The sequence below is a fragment of the Festucalex cinctus genome, chromosome 18, assembly GCF_051991245.1.
Source record: "Festucalex cinctus isolate MCC-2025b chromosome 18, RoL_Fcin_1.0, whole genome shotgun sequence".
NCBI lineage: Eukaryota > Metazoa > Chordata > Actinopteri > Syngnathiformes > Syngnathidae > Festucalex > Festucalex cinctus.
The window spans coordinates 5,277,132-5,302,945 of NC_135428.1; the positions used below are offsets into that span (position 1 = coordinate 5,277,132).

General features: G+C 38.1%; 1 protein-coding gene across 1 annotated transcript; it reads right to left on the minus strand.

Annotated features, from left to right (window-relative positions):
* Positions 1-679: 679 nt before the first annotated feature.
* LOC144006684 (protocadherin-10-like) lies at positions 680-8,552 on the minus strand. Its single transcript, XM_077505670.1, has 4 exons — positions 5,877-8,552; positions 3,405-3,466; positions 3,204-3,313; positions 680-1,624 (listed from the first exon to the last, which is right to left on the minus strand). The coding sequence occupies exons 1-4, from the start codon at positions 8,391-8,393 to the stop codon at positions 1,314-1,316; spliced, it is 3,000 nt and encodes a 999-aa protein (XP_077361796.1). The 5' UTR covers positions 8,394-8,552; the 3' UTR covers positions 680-1,313.
* Positions 8,553-25,814: the final 17,262 nt, after the last annotated feature.

Here is a 25,814-nt window from a genome sequence, read left to right on the forward strand (position 1 = left end):
TAATTAAAAAAAAAAAAAAAAAAAAAAAAAGCAATGATGATAAGACATTGAATCGGTAAGACGACCGAATGAACAATTCAGAGCTCTAAAATTTTTTTTTTTTAAAAATAAAAAAAATAAAAATAAATAATAATAATAATAATAATAATAATTTTGCCTCGTTTCGCTGTAAGATTTGGCAGGGTACATGTTTGCAATGCATCAACATTTGTGAGAGGTTATTCCAGTTGCCATTAAATGCTGTAGGAATTTCAGCCACTTTAGGATAAACGGGATATGCCAATATGCATTTTGCAGTTACGTGTGCGCTTGGCTTAATGCAAGCACACATTGATCGCTTCACAAGCAAATTACATTCCCCTAAATCTGACAATTAGCATAGATTTTAAACATAGAAGGCCAAAACATCCCTAATGAAAATTAAATAGCACTTACAAACTAGCCACTAGAGGGTGCTAGAACTGCACAAATGGAAATCAACCTGACTTTTTGAACAAATGTGTTCCTTTTAAATATTGTGAACATGACGACGACGATATTGTGGCAGTTTTAATATCACGATATCACGATATTGCCCTTATCGTGACATCCCTACTACTCATACTGTCATTCTTACCTCGGAAAACACACTGCACTCTTCATATTGGTGTCTAAAGAAAACAACATAAAATACTAAAAACATGTTTAACAGGTTTAATGTGTATTTTATTATATAATATATATATACTATACATACATACTTTACAAAGTGAATATTTCTACCATGTATGAACATGTACTAAAATAACGATGACTCATGGATAAGTACAGATCACATTAAAATCTGGATTTGATAACACATTTAAGAAATGATGTATTGTATTGTATTAAATCATCACATTTAATCTAGCGAGCCTAAAAGCTTTGTTGTCCATCTGAAATGTGTCATTAGTTCCATATGTGATATAAAATAATAATAAAAATAATAACAGTCAAAACTACTCCGAAATTACGAAACAACCTTTCTACCACAGGAATTAACAGTAACTAACGAATGACTTAGTTGATAAATGTGTCATGAGAAATGAGTAGGAAATCATGCAAAAAAGTGGAAGTACTATAAACGTATTTGACCAAAATATCAATGAAATTAGGGCTGTAGGATTTTGGATACTAATTGGGAAAACAACACATTTGAAGTAACCCCCAATATAAGCCTATTTTCCACTAACTGCTTTTTGAAGCGCCATACAAAGTTCTCAATAACGGACTTTTTAATGACAAATATCTCATCCTGTACAACATACACAGTGCGAACGGAATGCTCGTCATCTTTATGTAAAAATACCGCCGCTTATCAGGCCATCATCTTTGTCGTACGGCTGCTCATATTTGGAAATCAATTTCTTTTTCTTGCCGAAAGTTGAAAAGGTGTTGTAGACGTCCAGGTCACCTCGAGGCGCGAGCTTGAGTGTGCTGTAGCCAGACGTGGTGCCGGGAATGTACACGTTGTGCTGGTAGTCTGCCGCCTCGGAGGGAATGTACACGTTGTGCTGGTAGTCGGGGGCCTCAGACTGAGGCTGTGCGTACTTTGGAGTCCAAACCAAGTTCGGGGCGCTTTCGTCTTGAAGAGACATCTTGCAGTCTGCAAAAATGGGCACTGAGTGTTTTCACACCGATGACCTCCAAATATACACTTACAGGAGGGAACAGACTTAACTAAAAACGTTTCATGACGTATGCTAAAATCCTAATAAATGCCGCCATAAACGTTTACTAAGGTTTTTTATTTAATTTTTTTATTCTCTCTCTCAATAGGCAGTGCAATGTCTTGTGCAGCACTTCCTGCTCAATGGGTTGTGGAATCAAAACACCCACTAACTATGTCCAGCAGATGGCAGCATTGTATCTCTTTTCAATGGGCTCACGGTCTATGAATTTACAATGAAACACGACCGATGTGATGAAATGGAACGTTTTCAAGGATGACGTGAAATGATCAAAGCCTTTGTCACATTAAATCTAATTCACAGAGCGTCAATAAACTAAAAAAAAAATTGTCTAAGTCACAGTTGTGCAAAAAAATGTATCTTTTCAATGTCACTCAAATTACCTATTCTCGAATGGTGATTATTAAAGAACGGAATAAGGTAGAAACATACTTTTTTTTTATGTTTATGTAGTCGTAGCGCACAATATTTTGTTTGCCTTGAAAGATGAATGAAAATGCTCGAAATCGGCTCGCACTGTTGGGGTTGTTTTTTTTTGGATAATGTTCAGTCAAAGAGTTAAAGCGGAAGTCAACCCCGAAATTATTTTTTCGACAATGTTATATTCTATGCAGCCCTTCTAAATATGGCATTCTGGTTACTATTGTGCTCACAGAATATGAGTTATGAAGCAAAATCCAGCTGTTTTTATCCATCTCAGTGTCATGACTCGAGTCATGCAGGAGTAACGTTTGGGTCTTGTCTCATGTCTGGGGTCACGCCTGGGTTAAACTAACATGACTGTTTTGTTTGCGGCAAATGTCTTGACAGTTGACTTTATGTGAACTGATGATTTGTCTAATGTTTGTTTTATTTGAACTGATGCAATCGGCTTGAAACTAGATGATGTCAAGACTCTTTAATCTCTCTATATGGTTAGAAAGCAGACAACAGCCAATCAGATGATTCCATGTCAGTACTGGTGCCCACGTGGCTAACCAATGAGATTTACTGTCTTTATAAGCTTTCTGAGAAACGTATGTGGTTGCCGGATTATTGTCCATCTGTTCCTGTGTACAGCTTCTCTGAGTTTCTGTACCTCTCAATGTGAATAAACAGATAAAATCTTATTTGTGTCTGCGCCTTGGGATCCAACCCTTCAGCACACAAGACTCAGGGTGGCGGCCATTTTGGCACTTGCTGTCGACTGAATATGACACAAATGTTGCTCAGGACTCGGGTAACAACCGATCACAGCCCAGCTTCAGAAAACAAGTGAGCTTTTTCTAAAAAAAAAAAATAAAGAAAAAAAAAAAAAAAAGAAAACAAGTGAGCTGTGATTGGTCGGTGCCTGAGCAACTGTGATGTCATCTTCAGTCGACAGCAAGTGGCAAAATGGCCACCCCTGAGATGGGTAAAAACGGCTGGATTTTGATATTCCACAAATGTGATATTAATCAGAATGTCATGTTTATACTCGTGAGGTCACATATAACATATAGAAATGACACTCACCACTCATATGGTTTCCCCAGGTCCAATACTGCGGCGCCACCGAGCAGAAATACTCATCAGCGTCGTACTGTGGACGTGATAGCGTGCCTTCCATGTTTCCAGAACTGTACCTGAAGAGTTAAAAATGCAAATTCAGTGTACATTTATACATGCTGGCATGTCGATTTATTTATTTATTTTATTTTCTGTCGCCCTATTCACCTCTTGTATGCCGAATTCCGTTGATTCTTGGTCCAAGTCCAGTCCTTGCTGGAGCACTTAAGCTGCACGATTGAAACAAACCGAATGCAAATCAATAACTTGCTCATGTAAAACAAATGTGTTTTCTGCTTGACTGGTGAGCACTTTTTTCTCCTTTGTTTATATTGACATTCAATAGCTTACGTGGGTCTGTATCTTATTGCATGGCGTTCAACCTGCACAATCAAATGCAATACTATAATATATTGAATTGAAATTATTCAATACTCAGTTGATGATATTGTGAATTTCTAAATCATAAAAACATTAATTCTGTAGCTGCATTCCCCACTACAAATATGTAAATTACAATTTGAGCAATCTGCTCTGCAGCAGAGTTGGTAGGGGAGAAAAAAAAAAAAAAAAAGCCCAAACTTTTTTCCAGGTTTATAATTTGCCATAGACGCCTGAGGAGTCAGGAAAAAAACAAACCCTAATGAGATCATCATGAGGTAATGAGGGACAAATTGATTCAGTGTGAAGTATCACACTACTCGGGGTGCATGAAATGACTAATGGAATGAATAATGAATGTTGCTGCAAATTTAGCAGTTAGCAGCTAATCAGGGACAACTCAACAATGTGATGCATCCTGCTGATGCCATTTACACACATGACAGTTCATCATGCACAGTTTTTTTTTTATGTGAGTTACGTGCAGATCTAACAAGAATTAGGAAGTATTTTTTTCCGCCCTGCTTTTTTGTTTTTGTTTTCTCAGTCACGTGTGAGTCATACTGTATTTTGTAATGCTGCTGCACACTATGTAGTTTTATACAAGTGAAATACCATTTAAAATAATATATTGCATGTGACCCCACTAGTCTAAACACAATTTTCTAATTAACCCTGTGTCACCAAAACATATATTAAATACAAGAAATTGTATTTAACTTTAATTCCCCCACGGAACGTTGGGACGAAGGGAGAGTTCCGGGTGGGAAGGTTTCGTTATGTTGAAAAGGGGAGTTAGCCTGTTAGCTTCTAGCTGAGTGGGGAGTTGCTGTTAAGACCTCAGAAGCTGATGTCAATAAAACGCTCCGAGCTTCAACACTCCGCCTCCGACTCCCGTCACTGCTCGCTACAAACTCTTAATATGTTACGTCGTTGCTGACATTACCAGGCATGTCAGTCATGTAACGTTAGTATACCGTACACTTATTCAGCCTGTTGTTCTCTCTTTTATTTTTATTTTAAATTGCCTTTCAAGATGACATGTATGTTTTTGGTGTTGGATTTTACCAAATAAATTTCCCCCAAAAATGCGACTTATACTCCAGTGCGACTTATACGTGTTTTTTCCTTCTTAATTATGCATTTTTTGGCTGGTTCGACTTATAATCCGAAAAATACGGTAGCTGTAGTGTATTGTTACAAAATAGGCAAAATAGGCGACTTTGGTTTTGGTATACCCACTCAACACCAGTGTTGCCGGCGCTACTAAGTAACTAAGTAACGCGTTACTCAAAAAAATTTGCTTTTCAAAGTAACTAGTAGTCTAATGCGTTACTTTATTCTACAAAGTAGTTGATTAAAGTTACTGTCAATGCGTTACTCCACATTTTCCTGAAGAAGGCAAAAATATCTCACTGTTGTAACAGTCACAAACAACTGCGGCTAACTACGAAGATGAGGCGGAAGTCATTGATCACCACACTGAATTCAGCCATGGTCTGGTCGTGAATGGTTTGCACATTCAAAACAAAAGTGATGATACTTTTACTACTAGTTTTATTAACCAACAGGCAACAAAAAAAGTGTACATTATGGACCATAAAAGTGGTAAAAAATTTTTTATTTCCATCCTCAACTGGTCCGTGAAGCATTCTGGGATGAGGTCGTCTCTGCCCTCTCGCCAGGGGGAGTGACGTCACACAAGTCACGTTTTCAGCATGCACGAGTCCACTCAAGTGGACACACTTGGAATAGCGGAACAAACAAGGGAGGAATTAAGGGGATTTTCATTTTCAACCTGGATAGATTTTTATTGTTTGTTTTATAAAAAGTATGTTACAAGAAGTCAAGAGAGACTGCCTATTTTGTTTTTCATAAAAAAAAAAAATCATTTTCATGTTAAAAATGCACTTTCAATAAAGTATTTGGAACTCCGTTTCTATCGCATTGTTTTATGTTGAGATGGTGTTATCGGCAGCTGCTGAAAGTAACTAAAAAAGTAACTTTTAATCTAACTTAGTGACTTTTCAAATCAAGTAATCAGTAACGCAATTTAGTTACTTTTAAAACCAAGTAATCAGTAAAGTAACTAAGTTACTTTTTCAAGGTAACTGTGGCAACACTGCTCAACACACAGGCTGACTGGTGACCAGTTACCAGCCATTACCATAACTCTGAACAGAATAAGCAGTGTAGAAAATGTCTTGTATTCTGTGTTACTGGATGAAGTGAGTGCATTTTGTGCGCTGCAGTTGTTACCTCTTTCTGTGTTGAAGTTATGTTGTTGGCCAGCTCATTACGGTCCAGCGCGCTCCAACCGGACGTCAGGTAGTCGGTGCTTTTAGCGTTATTCTGTCGAACGGACAGCACCGGGCTGCAGGGCTTGAGGAACATGAAGTCGCTTTTGGAGGATTCCGGCGTCAGACACATTTTGTAGCAGTAAGCTTGCGGCACGGCGCCGTTGCCGCTCGCCTCGTCCGTCGACATCCTGACGTTCAAATTGGACTTTTTGAAGACGTCGGCGCCGCCGGGCGAAACCGAGCGACAGCAGCAGCAGCAGCACATGGTGGCGGAGGGGAAGTTGGACTCTTTGTTGGACGCTCTGTCCTTCAGCCTCCTCACAGTAACAATGACGATGATGGCCACGAGGAAGGTTAAGGAGATCGCGCCTAGAGACACGATTAAGTAGAGGCTAAAGTTGGAGCTGTGACGGGGGCTCGGTGACAGGTCACCCGAATCGGGCTGAGATTCTGGCAGGCTGTCAACCACTGACAGGATGATGGAAACCGTGGCCGAGAGGGGCAGTTGGCCGTTGTCCTTCACCAGAACGACCAATCTGTGCCTCGTGGGGTCTTTCTCGACCAACCGTCGTATCGTCCTAATTTCCCCCGTGTATAAAGCCACGCTGAACAAACTCGGGTCAGTCGCTTGGAGCATCTGGTAGAAAAGGCGCGAGTTCTGACCCGCGTCGGCATCCGCCGCTCGTATTTTGGCGACCAGGTAGCCGGCGTCCACGGACCTCGGCACCGCCTCAATCGGGGGCGTCCCGTTTCGAGGGAGAGGCGACACGATGACGGGCGCGTTGTCATTCTGATCCAAGATGAATATCGTCACGGTGACGTTGCCCATTAACGGCGGGAATCCGGCATCTTGGGCCTGCACTGTGATTTGGAAGTTTTTCAACTGCTCGTGGTCAAACGACCTGAGGGCGTAAATATTGCCGTTGTCCGAATTTATGGAGACGTATGTCGAGGCAGGCATCTCTCGGATGTCAGCTTCCATTATGGAATATGAGATGTAAGCATTTTGGCCGTAGTCCGGGTCATGCGCTGTCACGGAGCAGATGGAGGCCCCCGGTGCATTATTCTCGGTCAAGTACACACTATAAGCAGGTTGTTTGAATAGCGGCGCATTATCATTCACATCAGACACTTGGACAACAATCGTTTTCCTTGTAAATAAAGGCGGGGAACCCATATCTCTTGCGGTGAGTGTAATGTTATACTCCACCACTGTCTCCCTGTCCAAAAAATCACTCGTCACCAACGTGTAGTAGTTTTTAAACGAGGAGTGAAGCTGGAAAGGGATCAGATGAGGGATCTCGCAGTCGACGTTGCCGTTTTCCCCGGAGTCTTTGTCCGTCACGCTGATGACAGCAATGACGGTGCCCGGGGGCGCGTCCTCGTGCACAGGTGTGGACACGGAGGTCAGAATGACCTCCGGCAGGTTGTCATTTCGATCCAGGACGTTCACCAGCACCTTGCAGTGCACCGCGACAGCGGAAGGACCTTTGTCCTTCGCCTGGATGTAAATTTCATGCATCCTTGCTTTTTCATAATCGATCAGCCCCTTCACTTTGATTTCCCCCGTGCGCGCGTCCACGAGGAAAAGCTGGCGCACTCGGAGGGGCGCGTGCCCGCTGAACGAGTAAGTGATGTCCGCGTTGGTGCCCTCGTCCGAGTCGGACGCGTTGAGTTTGATGACAACTGCGCCCTTCGCTGCGTTTTCCGCCAGCCTGACTCGATAGAAAGATTGGTCGAACACCGGCGCGTTATCGTTGGCGTCCAAAACGGTGATGTCGATTTGCGCAGTTCCGGACCTCTCCGGAGAACCTCCATCCACCGCCGTCAGAACCATTTGGTGCGCGCTCTGCCGCTCCCGGTCCAACGGGTTTTGCAGGACGAGTTCGGCGAATTTACTGCCGTCGCTCCTCGTTTGGACGTCCAAAGTGAAATGCTCGTTGACGCTCAGCAAATAAGTGCGCAGCGAATTGGAACCCACGTCCAAATCTTGCGCGCTCTCGAGTGGGAAGCGGGACGCCGGTGCTGCAGATTCCGAAATGTCCAGATTGAATTCGGTCCAAGGGAAGCTCGGGGAGTTGTCGTTCACGTCCACAATCTCCACCTCAACTCTGTACAGCTCCAGAGGGGTTTCGATGACCACTTGCAAATGGAAAGAGCACGCCAAACTCTGCTCGCACAATTCCTCGCGATCCAGCCTCTCGTTTACAAATAAAACTCCGTTTTCCAAATTGACCTCCACGTACTGTCTCCTGGTGCCGGAAACGATGCGGAACCTTCGCGCTGAGAGTTCCCCCAAATCCAAACCCAAGTCCTCTGCTATGTTGCCCACGAAGGCGCCATGTTCCAGCTCCTCTGGGATGGAGTAGCGGATCTGTCCACATGCCGAGTCCGAAAAGCAGACAATCAACGCCAAAGCGCAAAATGTGGAGCATTTTACGCACGCTTTTCGTCTCTTCGCTCCTTGTGTGCCCATTTGGAGGCTGTCTCTCAACTCCCCATCAAAACTTGAGACCGCTTATAGAGGTCAAAATTGCGCACGATGCAGTTTGGAGGGCAAACAATAAAAAAAACAAAAAAAAAACTTGACATTGGTGAGACTGATGCAGCTCCTGTGTGCCTGAGAGAAAGGAGAAAGAAAAGAGGAGGGTGTGTGTGTGTTTGGGGGGTGGGGGGGGGATCACATGAGGGCTATCACAGATTAGTGTGTGGAGACAAAAACGACATCTGCTTGCATCTCTTTGCTGCCTGGCCCGATCCGATTCATGCCACAGTCCCAAGGTTTGAAGTGTATTTACTATTTTTTTTTTAATGTTATTTTATTTTATAAAAAAAAAAAAATAAAATAAAAAAAATAAAAAGAAGTGTATTTACTAGGGGTGTTAAAAAAAATATCAATTTGTCAATATATCGCGATACTACAGCACGCAATTCTCGAATCGATTCAATAGGCAGCCGAATCTATTTTTTAACATCCATTTTTGATGAAAAAATATTCAACAAAACGTCTAACTTTAACACCTTAACTCATTCACTGCCTTTGACAAGTATACTTGTCAATTGTATTTTTTAGAGCGGTGCTAAATGGGGGCGAATCTGAGCATGCTCCACTGGAAATATCAAACTTGGAAACAACTTTACTGATGCCCAACCACCGGTAGATGACATCATTGCCCCATTTTATACGGAATAAACACAGTTTCAGAGTCCATTGGGAGAAATGGCTGTATTTTGGCAAACCTACATTTTTCTGCTGTCAATTATAAAAGAATGGGACGGGACAAAACGTAGGGAGTCGATTCTGTCATTTGGTAGATTCGGTTGAAATGTAATTATTGAATGTAATATCACGTGAGTATTGACAATTTTAAAATTTTCTAAAATGACTGGCAGTGAATGAGTTTTTAATCATCCTGATTATGAGATGGAAAAATTGTGATGTCCCTGCATAATATCACAATAGTGCAAGATATTGAAATGAACAATACAATATTGTATAAATAATGGAGTGATGGCTTTCATTCATTCATTTCACTTTCAACACAAAAAGAAGGCTTGGTTCATGTTTATACAGCTTTGTCGTTATTTTTTAAGAACACATGGGGACATCAAAATTGTGCTACAAAGACTTCGTCGTTCTTTGAATTTGTGTTTGAAGTGTTGGACGTATCAAAAAGGAAACGTCTCTTGAGAAGGCTTCAAGTGAAAATAAATCAGACCTGCACTATCGGAATCTTTTGAACCATTCTGCAATTCAGAAAGATAATAACTCAGAGAAATATTAATGGAACATATCGGAATCATATTTATTGGCCCATGTATATAAAAACGCACAAGCAATTTGTCTTTACAGTCGCAACCTGCTTGAAGAAACATGAAAAATAACAATGACTAACAAAAGGAGACGGAACGGGAAGCCTGGTGGCTCACTAATCAGCGCACCGAATTTATTAGATGAGAAACGGGAAAACATGTTGATCATTGTGCTAGTAGAAGAGTATTTTTCTGATAAGTGTTACTCATATTTTAACTAGGGGTGTCAGATTCGGTGTGGTGGAGATGGACCCAAGTGCAGGGAGGCAAACGAGGCGTGGCAGGGGTGCTCTTAAATAAGTTTTAATTGAACCAAAAACGAAGTGCAAACATAAGATACAAAATACAAAACAGGGCAAGAATCAGGACAAAAAAAAAAAACAGCAGCATGAACAGGAAGAAGACAACGACAATGAACCAAGAAGAACGGAACGGAACACAGGTGACTAAATAAACACGCTAATTGACAGTGATTAGACACAGCTGGGCAAGACACAAGTGGCAGGGGAAGCTGATTGGTCGATACACTGGGAAGGGAAGAAACATGCAGGTGGACAAGGTTAACAATAACGAGGCCAGGGGAGACAAACCAGAAAGCAAAAACAGAAACATGACAAACTCAAACTCAAAATTATCAATCGTAAATCATCGCATGACTTCAATGGTTAACTCGCGATGATTCACACATTTTATATCTGTTCTAAATGTACAATAAAATGTTAAGTTTTCATACTCTTGTTAAAACAAAAGTGGGAAAAAATATAGCTGCATTTTTTTGTAGTCGTTTATACAGTAATTTCATAATAATTCATAAAATTGAGTTAAAAAAAAACTAGTGCAATATTGATTTTTGTTGAGGTCATTTTAATGCCACTAGATGGCATAATTGCATTTGTAAGACATTGGTGACAGCTCAGTGCATTTTTCTTTTTCATATTAAGAGCCAGCTAATCTTTATCGTGAATTCTGCACATATTTAATATTGTAAAATACAACTTGACCCCAGTCGCCACAAAAACATGTATTATTATTACTGCTAAATTTTGACGTGGATGTGTCTGCTGCGTTGTGACTGGAATTCTCCCAGTACGACCTTTCCAAGTAAGGGGCGGTCATTAATCATGCGTTACAGGAAGTGGCTTTAAAGGAACTTTGAATTAACTCAAAATCAACACACTCATTTTGACACCACTATTTTCAACATTTGTTGCTATATGAGTGATGGTGCTATTAAAAAAAAAAAAACTAATTCAATCCCAAAAACATATAAAAACGTTTTTTTTAATACTGTCCTTCACTCCCAAAAACGTGTTTACACATTATTGTTTTTTTTTTTTTTTTAAAGAGCATACAGACGGCTTTGATGCAGCTTCTGACATGAAGAGGTGGCTTAAAGCAATGATAGCTATTAAGAAAAACAAGACAGCAGGTGGCAGCAGACTATAAGAGATCAGCCAGTCAGTGTTGAATATGGATGACATTGAGCTATATTCTAATAATTGCTGCAAAATGGAAATGGATATAAATATCCTTTTTTTTTTTTTATAATATAAGAAGAGATTCAAATCTTTCTTTTGGTAGCAATATAAGGAAGCATTCAGTCAAAATCCTTGTAAAACGAGCTTCAGTGAAAATGGCTGGGAGTGAATGAGTTAAAGGCACCATTTTTTTTTTTAAAATACATGCATTCATCGGAACTTCATTGAAACTCCATTTTGGAGTGTCCTGTGAGTGAAGGAGAAGATCTAGAACATTCCAACACATTCTGAGAGTATTATCACTTCAACAGAGCAGTTTTATCTGTTTACCATCTACTCAATGCACGCTCGACCCATTTGCTCCAAAAAAACCCAAAAAAAACCCAGTTACCCTGGCTGAAAGCTGAAAACACAATCTGTCTGCAGCAGTGAAACCGCAGCAGATGGCGAGGTTTTTCCACGGGCTCATGCTCTTTTTAATTAATGGAATGGAGATTAGAGGGCATTTTCCCTGGATCATTAGCGAACAGAGGAATTAAGACATTTTGTGAGAAATAATCCCAAGGCTATCCGTGTAATGCACATGTGGTTTCCTCTCCGTGGTCATATTGACCTGCTTTTCAACAGCCTAAGTGCATGGCATCGCTTACCCACTTGCACGAGTAAGTAGCCAGGATAAGGGGACACAAACGCCACATTTCGGGATCAAAAATACAAAAGAGATTAACTCCCCGTCGCTCTCGCTCGCTCTCCAACGCACGCTGGCAATCTCCCCCCTTTCGCTCAGTCAAGGACAAAAGCAGAATATCAATCCTTTTGTCTTTAACTGCTTTTCAGCTTTAAAACCTTTAAAAACCGCATTAGCGTCTTAATCGGTTTTTAGTATGAAACAAAGTTTGACGTGTATTATGCGAAAATGGTTTAAAAAAAAAAGCATGTCATGTGTTTTGAGATCTACTAATTATTTTGAACGATGGTTTAACCCAGAGGTGTCCAAACTACGGCCCGGGGGCCATTTGCGGCCCGCCGTCCATTTTTTTTTAGTGGCCCGCGACATATGCTAAAATTGGCATTTGACTCGGTTCAAATAAAACAAAAACAAAAATGTTTGGAGATGGTCAAAGTAAGAAGGGAGGGTGTCGAAAAACACAGGTGCTATTAAAGGTTATTTTAGTTAACTAAAACTAACGAAAAAAACAAAAATTTAAAAAACAATTTCGTTAACGAAATAAAACAAAAACGAAGATGCTTTTTAAAAAAAAAAGAAAACTAACTGAAACTACATTTTATGTTTACAAAACTAACCAAAATAAAACTATAATTATAACAAAAATGTCCTTCATTTTAGTCTTTGGTAATTAATTTAATGCATGAGTCTTTGGGGATGATTTGAAATGTGATTATTAGTAGATTTATTTTAATACAAACCAGAATAATGATGTCGCACCCATGTTTTTTTTTTTATGTTGCGCATGAGTAATACACATTAAAAAAAAACAAAAAAAAACCCCAAAAGCCTAAAACTAATACTGAAACTAGCTAAACTAAAACTAAGCATTTATTAAAGGACTAAAACTAATAAAAATGACTAACAGAACCACCCTGAAAAAATAATTAAAACTAACTAAATTTAAAAAAACAAAACTCAAAACAAAATAAAAACTAAAATGGGAAATTCCAAAACTATAATAACCCTACTGCCATATTACAAAGAAATTTGTTTATATACTGTGGCATTTTTTTTTAAATATGCAAAAGCCCAAATAAATTATTTTTACAATTTTTTAGGACTAAACACAATTTCTCTTCATAATAATTGGCCCTTGCATCCTTCGGATTTTCTGGATGTGGCCCTCAAATGAAAAAGTTTGGACACCCCTGGTTTAACCTCACAGGGGAAAAACAGTTCAGATTTTCTGCACTCCCTTCTTGGAACAAAGCAAAACGTTACTTTTCACATGATTGACTGGGGTTAATAACAATTGCCACTACTGACCACTCCTTCTTGTTTATTAGTTGCAATGATATGATTTTACATTGATGCAACACAACATAAGAGAAATCTAATTCAAATGAAAGTTGTCAAAAAATTCATGCTGTAAATCTATCATCGGAGCTGCCATATTGTGGGACCTTCAGGGGCACGTTTATTATAACCTCCAGAGTCTTTCACCTTGCCTGCTTCTCTGACGAAACTGCAGCCGCAGGATCGCTATAATGAGTTTACCTTGAATTTTTATTTCCTTTTCATTTCCTGGTCAAGAATGAGAATATACAATACACCGATTTTTCTTCTCTTTTCCTTTTTTTTTTTTTTTATCATTTGCAAATCCACAAGCACTGGAGGCAATGTCAGTGAAACATGACGTTGTGATTTGTCACTGCCGGCAGGCGCATTGTAAACAATCCTGACCTTCCTACTTCCCATGAAGGGAAACTGATGGTTGGAAGAACATGCTTTGTTTTATTATGAACTTGCCCATTTGAAATTGCATGCCGCTTATTGATGTCGTCTCACAGTTTACATTCACATTTTGGGTGGGATAAAAAATGCCCCCCCAAAAATTACAAATTGTAAACCCCATAAATATATATAAAAAATAAAAATACAAATAAATAAATAATAATACTAATAATAATAATAATTTTATTTTGAATGGCTTCTCTGTTTGATCTGTGGTATGACTATACATACAAAACTCATACATTACAATGCTAAGCTTATTAAAGCTTATACAATCCCCCGCAGCTTCATCATCACTTAACTTCTCATTCATGTCTTTGAAACAGAATTGAAAAGAATTTGAAAAGAATTCACACAGAGCCAGGAGGCTGCTCCAGCCCATCTTTGACCAGTAATTGTTGTATGCTCAGCGCATTGTGAGCAGGGGCAAGCGACTCTTAACCTTTTTTTTTTTTTCGAGCACTGAGGAAGTAAACATTGCAGGAATTCTTTGTAGGGAAGGGGAAAACACATTGGTCAGAAGTTAAAGTGGAATTTGTAGTCATATTTTAACAGAGCCCCAAATGATGAAGTTGCAAAATTACTGTCGAAGTACAGATGCTTGTGCACAAAATTACACTGAAGTCAAAGGGTGGAGCATGCACTTCACTTCATAAATATGGCACTTTACTGTATTTTAATTTATTTAATTCAATCTCCGGTGCAATAACCTTATTTATTGATTGATTGAATTTTTATTTTATTTTTATTTTTCTTCTTCTTCTTCTTCTTCTTATTATTATTATTATTAATTCAATCTCTAGTGTAATAACCTTATTTATTGATTGATTGAATTTTTATTTTTCATTTTATTGTTATTATTATATTATTATTATTAATTCAATCTCCGGTGTAAAACCTTATTTATTGATTGATTGAATTTTTATTTTTTATTTGATTTTTCTTCTTCTTCTTCTTATTATTATTATTATTATTAATTCAATCTTTGGTGTAATAACCTTATTTATTGATTGATTGATTGAATTTTTATTTCTCATTTTATTATTATTATTATTATTATTATTATTATTATTATTATTTTTTTTTTTTATTTATTTTTTTTATTTTTTTTAGAGCTCTGAATTGTTCATTCGGTCGTCTTACCGATTCAACGTCATGATGATTATCATCATTACTTTTTTTTTTTTTTTTTTTTTATTAAATATTTTAATGTATCACAACCAATATCCCAAAACAGCCTGACTTCACAGGTAAGCAGAACACATCTTACTCATGCCCTGTTTTTGGGCATGGGGACGTATAAATAATGAAGAAATCAAGTTTTACTAAAAAAAAATTTGTGAGCTCCAACTGGTTGAGCGTGCATCATTTTGCCACTAGAGGGTGTCACTCCATCACAGATGCTGTATACTTCTTCTTCTTCTTCTTCTTATATTATTATTAATTCAATCTCTGGTGTAATAACCTTATTTATTGATTGATTGAATTATTTTTTATTTTATTATCTGTTCTCATTGCTGCTGGACATTTAAATTTCCCAGAAGGGAGCCATCCCAAAGGGATCAATAAAGTCAAGTCTAAGTCTAAGTCTAAGTCTAAAGTACTAATTCAACTTGACATGTATGCTGTCAAAACAAGTTTCCCATAGCTTTCATAATTTTGCGAACAGAGTAACAATGCAAAATTAGCTAATGATACAAAAAAAATGAGTAAATACATTTTACTTGTAGACAAACTGGGGATTTTGTGGTTTTTTTTTCAGTTTAAAAGGAGAATTTCTGAATGCCAGATGCTGATGGCTTTTAAGCAGGCACCAGACAGAATGCATTAGCCATAAATCATTCTTGCCGACAACAATTCTCTTCAATCAGGCGACGGATGGGGAATATTTTTTATTTTTTTTTGTCGCTCTCTGGTTCACGTTCCTCCAAGTTTGTCCCTGTTTTCACTGTCACCCTCGGGTGTTGTGATGTAATCTGTGGAAGTTGAAAAAACAAGTTTACAGTACTTTCCTTTGCTGCCTTTTTGACAAGGACTCAATTTTGCAAGTTTTAATACTTCAATATGTTTATTTGATTCCTGGTTAGGCTGCTCCACTTAGTTTGTGCATGACTTGTCTCATTATTAGTCTCTCTTGTTTGTCCTTGTGTTCCGATCTCCTTCGCTCACCATTCTTGCCTGCCATGTTTTTATGCATTTGCAGTCTCTACCATGAAAACAATTTCCTTATAAGGAGATAAAACAATGTGCCTTTAATCTTCTTGGCTATTCAACAAGCGTTTCAGCGCATCCATGCCCGGTTTGCTTTGCCTGTTAAGTTGAATTGAAATTGTAGTAGTATGCAGCGCGGCGCATAAAGAGCAGATAATGCAAAACGCACTTACACATGATAGTCGCTCTTTGCTTGGAGATTACAGCACAATTGAGGTCACTGGCAGATGTGCAGGGGCTAAACAATTAACTCGCTGACAAGCAGATGTCTCGGCGATACGGCACACCAGCCAAATGTATCAGTTTAAGGCGATCTTCAGTGCTTTATAGCCTGTCAAGTTCTCCTCTCTTGCTTGAGGATCCCATCTGCACAAAAGGGAGTTCCTTTTTTTTTTTTTTTTTTTCTGATTTAGCCCTATGCTAAATGTTTACAATTTTTCAGACATAATGTATGATGTCAGTATGTTGTGATGTTAAAGACAGAATATACTGGAATTAAAAGTGCATAATATGAAATTAAAGTATACTATAAAAATAAAAAGACTACCTAAATCGAAGGCGACTACTGGAATTTTTAGAATTTGGGCTCCATGTTCTCCTCTTGAAATATGTTGTAGTTAGGGATGTTCGATACCACTTTTTTTTCCACACCGATACCGATACTCAGACCCTCAGTACTCACCGATACCGATACCAACTGCCGATACCAGTAGTACATTTTGACAAATAAAAAAAATCACTAAAAGATCATTTTAAACAAATATATTTCCTTTAATTTTGACAACAACAAAAAAAACCCGCACAGTCATTCTTCAATAGTCTTAATGCTCAAAATAAAACACAAAAATGCTCTTTTAGTTTAAGATTCACAATTTTGAAGTATTTCCAAACCGGTAAAGTTTTGGTGAAAAACTGCTAGCTAGCGCCACTTACAGGCAAGGAGGGCTCACTTAACGTCTTCCCCCTCTGCCATCGGTCGCTTGTACTCGTCTGCGTTACGAGTACTCGAGTACTTGAAAAAGGCTGGTATCGGCCCAATACCGATACCTGGTATCGGTACTCGCCCATCCCTAGTTGTAGTGATTTGACTGAGTTGAATAATAAAGACAAAACTAGATACTCTGCAGAAGCCTGGCCGAGCCCCATTCAATATGGCCGCCACGTAAACATAGTAGCCATATTGATTGGGAAACTATTTTTCCTGATTATCTAAAAACAGATATGCATATATTCTGTGATTTTTCATTGTCATTATTTACTTTATTTTAATTTTTGTTTAGATTTTTTTCAAACATTTATAAAATAATGAGGAATATATTGTTTTTAATTCTTTTTAGAAGTTCATTTCTAACATTCCTCAAATAATATGGGGAAAATGTATTATGAGTAGCCGACACTTGTGAAAAAAAGAGGGTAAAAAAAAGCAATCAAGCAAAAAGAAACATATACGGTAATATAAATAAAGCTGCCTTGCTTATTGGTTACTCAATGTGTTTGGTTGGTTGTGCCCTGATCGGTCCAGGGTGTTGGCCTGTCTCACCTAAATTCATCTAGAAGAGGCTGTTAGCACACTGGTGATCGTAATGAGAACAAGCGTGTTAGAAAACGGATGGATGGATATATTAATGAGGTCAGAGTGGTGCAGGAAGGACTTGCGCTGTTTGCATTTAATATATCCGTCCCTGTCATGTATGCAAATGAGTTAGCTAAGATATGACGAAACTCTAAGGCAGGGTGTCAAACTCATTTTTGTAGCAGCCCACATATGTAATGATGGTTTTTCGTTATGACTGAAAACCATGTACAAGTAAAATCACCTCATCATGTTATTGTGGGAATGCTGGAGCATTACTTTTTTTCCGCGTAACTACTCCCACATAATACTTACAATTTACACTGTTTAAATTTCAACTCGCTTCAAAAATTCACGCCTCCCGGGGGCTATATATTGTCTGATTCCACATTGCTTACAGTATTTGCACAATTTAACGTTTAATATCAACTTTTCCCCATTCATTTCCAATGGGACAGACATTGTAGTATCATTTTCCACGCCCACTTCCATACGTATAATTTATCATCATTACCAGGTGTCTTACACTGCTCGGTGGCGCAGTTGGTAAAGTACATTGTCCAGTAACACAATTTCATATTTTAGCTCTCAATTTACCTGCGATTGGCTGGCAATCAGTTCAGGGTGTACCCCGCCTACTGCCCGAAGCCAGCTGGGATAGGCTCCAGCACCCCCCACGACCCTTGTGAGGAGCAAGCGGTTCAGAAAATGGACGGATGGCTCTCTCAATTTTGTTTGTAAGCATTCCACATGCATTCAAATCTTAGCATTCAGCTTTCAGCATTCCCACGCAATTTCACCAGAAATTGCACTTAGTCTAGTTACTGTATGTATGCACAATTTCAATTATGTACTGTGCATTTTAAACAATAAACATTTTTGAAGGAGATGCTGTCCAATGAGGATTAAACTAGCGCATGCAAAATAAGTAAAAGTGAAGAATAACGGTAATTTTGCCGCAGCTTTCCAAATCCAAAACAAAAAGAACAACAGCATTTAGCAAGAAATACGGAGATAGTCACATGTTTTGTTGAGTCACCTTGAATAGTCTTTGCTAGTGTAGCTACAGTGGAAAGGTGATGTACAATCTGAGATTGAGGCACATATGAAAATGTCGTTTTGCTGCGGTTTTAACCCTCAATCCTTAGCAGACAGCTTGCAAATATAAAACGTTTGTCATTTAGAGTCTGCTGATGCAATCACAATTATTTCCAATTCGAGAATAGAAACAAGGTGCCATCGCAAATTAGCTTAAAAACCCTGTATAGGACGGTGGATTTAGAGACTTATTTCTAAATACATTATTTATTTATTTTTAGTTTTGAATTGTTGAGCTGTCGCGTTAAATTCTTTTTCACCATTTCAATGTGCGCTTATGTGTTTTTAATATACTAGATCATCTTAATAACGTCCGATTTTGATCAAAATCTATAATTCCTTCAGCATCTCCTCTCCACCCGCTAAACCGAAACCTATAATTATTTCCACCCAATTAAAATAGCACTCCCCTAGGACAGAAATTTGATAATCATCAACCAATTGTTAACCAAGCATAGCCAAGTACTTTCATTTTTGCTCCGCTTCGCTCTGCTGTGGTTGGCAATATCCTGTTCACTAAAAGTCTCGTGTCCATTTATAAACCACAGGTTTGGTTTGTGAGAATACAATAGAACGTAAATACTCCCTCTGTTATGGAGCAATGAAAAAAAAAACAGTCAATTTACTGGTGGCAAAGATCTGCTCTAAACAAATATTATTTACTTTTTGGAAGATAGAAGGAAGATTTATTTGAGCTCTGTTGAGGTATCACATGCTGGCCATCAATTTACATAGTGTAGCAGTGTGAAAGTGTCTCTCCCTGCTGGTCGTTAGCTAGAATGCAGCTTAATGGACTTGCATTGGCGCCAAGTGTCAGAAGTGGGACTGACTCACAAGCAATAGTAAGAATAATTATTATTAAATTATATACTGTACATCGGTCAGTGTAACTAGATTTGTCAATTAATTGAACCAAGGTCAGCATTATTTCAGTATTTATACGTTTTGTGATATTTTTGTTTGGTTGTGTGCCCTTTTTTTTTTCCTGATGAAATAAGAGACTTTAATCTTTCTTTTGATAGGTTCCATGTTTTTATAGCAATTGAATACAATATTCTGTGGGCCTTGCAAAATCAGTCAAAATCTAGTAAAACAGCCGGGAGCGAACGGGATTACGAAATGTGAAAATGGCTGGGAGTGAATGAAAAAAAAAAAAAAAAAAAAAAAAAAAAATAAACGAATATTTTTGATCTGTTATTTATAAATTATCGGGTCACAGACGTACTGGTCCTTCCCACTTGAGATCAAATTTGGGTGAAAGTGGCCCCTGCATTCGAATGAGTTTGACACTCATCCGACCAGGGAGCAACTAGATGTGAGCTGCACCCCATAAGTTATTATTTGCTTTACCGTAGATGTGCTGTAGTGAAAACATGTGCGGATGGAATTTCCGTTGCAGAGTTTCATATTATCTTTCCATTTCAAAAAGACACTGGGATGTGCTTCCTGTCATGAATGCAAGGCAGAAATGCACCTGTAGAGGTCAGCATATGTCTAATCTTTTTTTTTTAAAGATGGAACATTGATAGTGTATAGACAACCTATATTCACTCTCCATCTTTTTACTCAGGAAACGGCGACCCATAATAATGAGCAAATGAATAAATTAAATATCATTATTATTCATGATTACAATTTGCTTACCATACATAAAAACAACACACAAAACAAGAATCTCTGAATTGAATGCTTAGGCTGGTCTCAGTCTTATTCTTAAATGGATCCCTCGTCATTAGCACCTTTTAAAACGTTATTTGTCTAAAATAAGCCGATCAACTACTCTCACTCGCGTGTGATTGGGAAAATCCCGCATAACATGTCATTGTTTACATTATGTCGATTCAGAAAGCTCATTATGCTTGACACTGCCTAACCCAGAATGGAAATACTTAAGCACATGTGTGGCGCTGGAAGCGATGTTTTTGTGCAGCATAATAAACATCCGTTTATTTGCTTTCTTCTTGAGAAAAATCAAACACAATAATCAATTTGACGCATGAATAGTGTATTCAAACATCACATTCAGATGAAATAAAAGTGATAACCTGAATTAGTGAAGTATTTGCGACTAAAATGCTAATTGCGGAATGCTGTTAACATATTTCTTTTTTTTTTTTTTTTTTCCCGCCTTATTGCTGCAAGCTAAAATAATACATATTTATTTTGTGACCTTGCCCATTTATCATTTCCCTTATTTCAGAACACGGTCATTTAAAATCTTCACATTATAGGAATCAATAATCCACCCTAGTTAATAATTCAAAACTCATGAAAAGTCAAATTATGACAGTTCTCATTATAACATTCATTGCTGTTTGCCATGGAGAGATTTAAAACACCAAATGGTACAGAGCATAATACTGTGTATACATGCAGTTAAATCATACATATAACTGTTTGTCAGAAAAATGAGATGGGGGCATCCATCATCGTGAATTTCTTAACAACATACTCTTTCAATTTCAGGAGCTCTCTGCGATTCTGCCATTTTGAAACTGAGTTCACCTTTTGTATAACCAGATTAAATTGATTGTACAGTGGCCTCATGCATTTTTTTTTAAAAATTGTATATATTAATGCTATTTTGGAGAATCTATTTCCTCTTTAAATTCTACCCCCACACTCAGAGAGGTTCTGGGAGTGCTTTATCTTGCCAATTATAATTAGCTGGAATCCCTCAATGTCACAACATGCCAAAATGGATTATTGACTAAATTTATAACTGCTCAATGCCTCAGGTTAAGTCTATAACATATAAATCAAATCTTTCTAATTTAATTTGCAAATTAATTTCCAACAGAATGGGTCATATTTAGGTGGCTGAATGCCAAGTTTTTTTTGTTTTTTTTGTTTTTTCCAAGGCTCCAATAATAACTAAATGACTCACCCGTTTTCAGATCAGCAAGCCAAACAAATTGCAGAATAAATCAGTTTAGAACATGCTGCACAATGACAGTGTTTTGGTTTTAAACCTTAAAAAACAAAAAAAAACCAAAAAAAAAAACCTATCATTTTGACAGATGACAGAAGTGATGATGACAGTGCAGAATTTTAGGAACGTGTTGCGCGTTGATCCAACAGCATGTCACCAAAACCTTATGTACTGTAGTATTCCATTAACAATAGATCTAAAGCAAACAAGTTGATATTCACAATTGCCGTTGGTCAGTATGGAATAGGTAAAAACGTTTGGCTAAAAAAAAAAAAAAAAAAAAAAAAAAACTAATTTGGGCCAAATAATGTCGGTGAATGCCACTATTAGTGTTAGTTTGAATATATATAGTTGAGCTGGACTAGAGTTGCTCAACTTTGCTTTGGAAATCATGCAGTAAGGACACTGACTGGTATCATTCAATTGAAAAAAAAAAAAAAATCTATATTTATAGAGCACTTTAAAACAACCACCACAGTTTTCTGAATTAAGAAAATGAAAACAGCAGAAGCTCCAGAACTGAACCCTGTGGAACACCATACATGTTAATTCATATTGCACATATTCGTCAGACCACTTTCTTTTGAGTTAAAATAATGAAGAAATTACACGATTTACCATCACAACAGCCACAAGTCGACTAGTGAGCAGTACAGATAAATCAAATAATTTAGCATGAAACTTTGAGGTTTGTTTTGTACGAACAAACCAGAAATTTGAGTCATTGAATTGCTGCTCGAGTGGCATTTTTTTTTTTTTTACCTTTTGTTCGGCGATCCACCCCAAAAACCCGGATTGCTTCATGTCTCGTTTAAAATAAAACTAAATTAAAAAAATAAAAAATAAAATTTTTAAAATAAAAAAAACATTTAAAATTAAATAAAAAAAATTACAATAAAATAAAAAAAATGAAATTAAATTACAATTAAAAGTACAATTTTATCATAGTTTAAGATCACAGAGCACCAGCAGCATTAGTAAACGATTGCTTCTCTTACTCCATTAAATGCCCACAACCACTGAAATTCAACACTTTGATCGACACTGTAACCGCTGTGGCAGATTTAAAGCCAAAAGCCAAAGAACCGTTTTAATACTTTTGACCACCTTCTTTATGTGCGGCGCATAAAACGATTTGAATGGAATCAGTCAGTTGAAAGATGTATTTCAGCTTGGGAGGCTGGCTGAGTCGGCGGACAAGTATTGGCTATAGAAACTGCAGTCGGCAGAGTCAGTGAAGAAGGACTAATTCCACCTCCCACAAGTCCTCCAACAGTTGATTGCCTGGGTGGGCAGCATTGGAGGCAATCCCTTCTGCCCACCTCTTTACTCTGCTGTGAGGTGACTGTTCAGTGGAGAGCTACTGGCAAACAATAACTCTGTCATTCAGAAAACACACTGCAGTTTTTCCCCCCCGCTGCAAGAAAATGGATCGTGGAACAAACAATAGGGATGCGCCCGTGGCCTTGTGTGACTGTTTATTGCCTGTTTTACATATGCAATTATATAGATATTTTATTCGAGTTGAAGCGTTGCTTGCATATCAATTCAGATACGTCATAATATCACCCTCTCAATGCTATTGTCAATTAGCCATGAATTCTGTTTAGTCTATTTGCTGTTCTACCTAGACAAATATATTTTCCTTAATAGAAATTTAAAAACACAATAAGGCATATGCTGTACACATTAGAAATACATGAGCATATTATATTCCCAGTCTGCCAATTGCAGTTGAATTTATACCCAGATGGATGTATTAATATGCAAATACCTCAGAGAAATAATCCTGCACGGAATGAGAATGTTCAATGGGGTGTGTAAAATTTACACAATGTCAAAAAATACGTCAAACTTTTTTTTTTTCTTCTGTATTGTGACTGCACTGAGCTACTGGGGTTTGACAGATGCTCCAAATCTTGGAGCTTCAATATTACATGATATGACATACTGTATTGAGGCTTTTCCACTGGTTAAGCCTATGATGCAACTTCTTAAAAAAAAAAAAAAAAAAAACAGTACTCATTTTCAACTTCTCACACTTCTTTGGGTTTAGTTTTGAACGTTTACTGGATTAATACTCAATATTAAAAATGGATTAGGCCATTCGTAATTCTTGCTCATGTAGCAGCTGTCAAAATGTCACATTTTGAAGGTCTGTGATCCCCCTACTTGTACATACTACAATAATGTGAATATGCACTGACTCGCCAAGACTTTAAGGACGCGTAATAGAACATCCCAAGAAATGCAACACGTCAAATTGGAGATGGAATCATGCTCACGTTTGACTGAAATAAGGCACACCGCATTATAAGGCGCACCTTCAATGAATGACATATTTTAAAACTTTTTTTCATATATAAGGCGCTACAGTAGAGGCTGGGGTTACATTATGTATCCATTAGATGGTGCTGCGCTAAAGGGAACGTCAACAAAACAGTCAGATAGGTCAGTCAAACTTTATTAATAGATTACAAACCACATTTCTGACAACTCCATTCACTCCCAAAATGAATAAACAGCTGTTTTATTATTTTCTCTGAGGTAAAATATTAGTATTAGCTAGCGATCCAAGATGGCGGGATCTTCTGCGCATGCGTGTCAACGATCGTGCAGGGTCACCGATAGCGTCTTGACAGCGAGACCTGTTGCGGCTCAAGATTGATCCATATATAAGACGCACCTGATTATAAGGCGCATGGTCAGCTTTTGAAAAAAATTGAAGGCTTTTAGGTGCGCCTTATAGTGCGGAAAATACGGTAATTCCAATGTGGCCATTGTTGTGGTTGCAGTAGTTTGAGCTCAAGCGCACCATACGGAGAGCTGTCAAAATAAAACATCAGGAATACCCGCTATCCTACTAAATCATTGTACAAGTTTGAGTCCCTCAAGGGTCGATTAAATTTTGACTGTAGTCTACATTTTTCTTCGCGCAATAAGAGAAGCAAAACACACGCAAGCATTCTTGAGCTGAGCGTTCGGTGGAGGGGAGGTTAGCTTGTTTGGATGCCTTGCTCGAGGGCATCTTGATTGTTATGACCCTCCAATTCCAAACCAAAGTCCTTTGGGATGAAGTAGAAACTTGACCAGACGTAGAGAAACTTGACCAGACGTTGAGAAACTTGACCAGACGTTGAGACTACTAACACGGTTTAGCACACCTCAACTGAACAAAACAAGACAAGACAAGACAAGACAAGACAAGACAAGACAAGACAAGACAAGACAAGACAAGACAAAACAAGACAAGACAAGACAAGACAATGCTCCCACGACGCGTGAACAAACACCACTCACTAAATACAACACTAACGAGACACTAACAAGACACAGAGTGCACCAATTAGCAACACATACGTGGAGGGGAGACACACACAGGTGGATGAGGTTAACTATGACGAGACTAGGGGAGACAAAACCGGACAAAAAGACAACATCAACACCCAAAACGAAACCAAAACCGAAACATGACAATGGAGAGATGCATACCACTACTGTCTTGGTAAAGACGATATTCAGACACAATCCTTATATTAGATCATGTAGATGTACCTAATGAATTGTGCGACAAGCGCAGACAAACAATCTGGCGTATCAGCAGGCTTTATCAATGAAGACAAAATAAATGGTGGTTATCAGCATGGAGTACGCTGATAATGGGTTCAACTTCCTCATTGAGCTAATGGGTGGAATCAAAAGGCAGGGGCTGAAAAATACTGCCGAATCAATACGAAGCACTTATTTTGATTGGGCACAGTAACCACAAACAACGAGAAGGTGTTAGCTCGCTTTTATCCTCCACCTTTGTGTTGTCTCCTTTTCAGAAAAGAAATGCTTGTTAAAGAAATGCATTCAGGAGACGCAAAATGACACATCGCACTTACAAGGGGTTGCATGCATTATTGTATAGTTCAGGCACATTCATCTTTTTACACTTAGCATGTCAAATATCAATTTAGTCCATTTAAATGAGCGTAATCTAACTACATTATTGCACGAACAATGCCGTGCCTTTTTTTTTGCACTAAAAGGGACATTGCCCCTGGCCTTGAGCAGTGTAATTTGTGTCCATTTGCTAAATGTTGAACATTTGACAGCTCATCAATAGCCATAGCTATTTTTAACTTTGTTCAAGCACAACAGCCTGAGGAGTAGGTTAGATGAAAAAGTATTCATCTTCCTCAACAAGTCAATTTGTTGTTCAGTATGAAACAAAAAAAAAACAAGGTCGACGGGGGCTCTCAATCGGCTGCCACTGCGTCTTTATGTTTGATGCAAAATCATAGCGACGTCAACATAATTGTGAATTGTGAATTGCTCTCAAA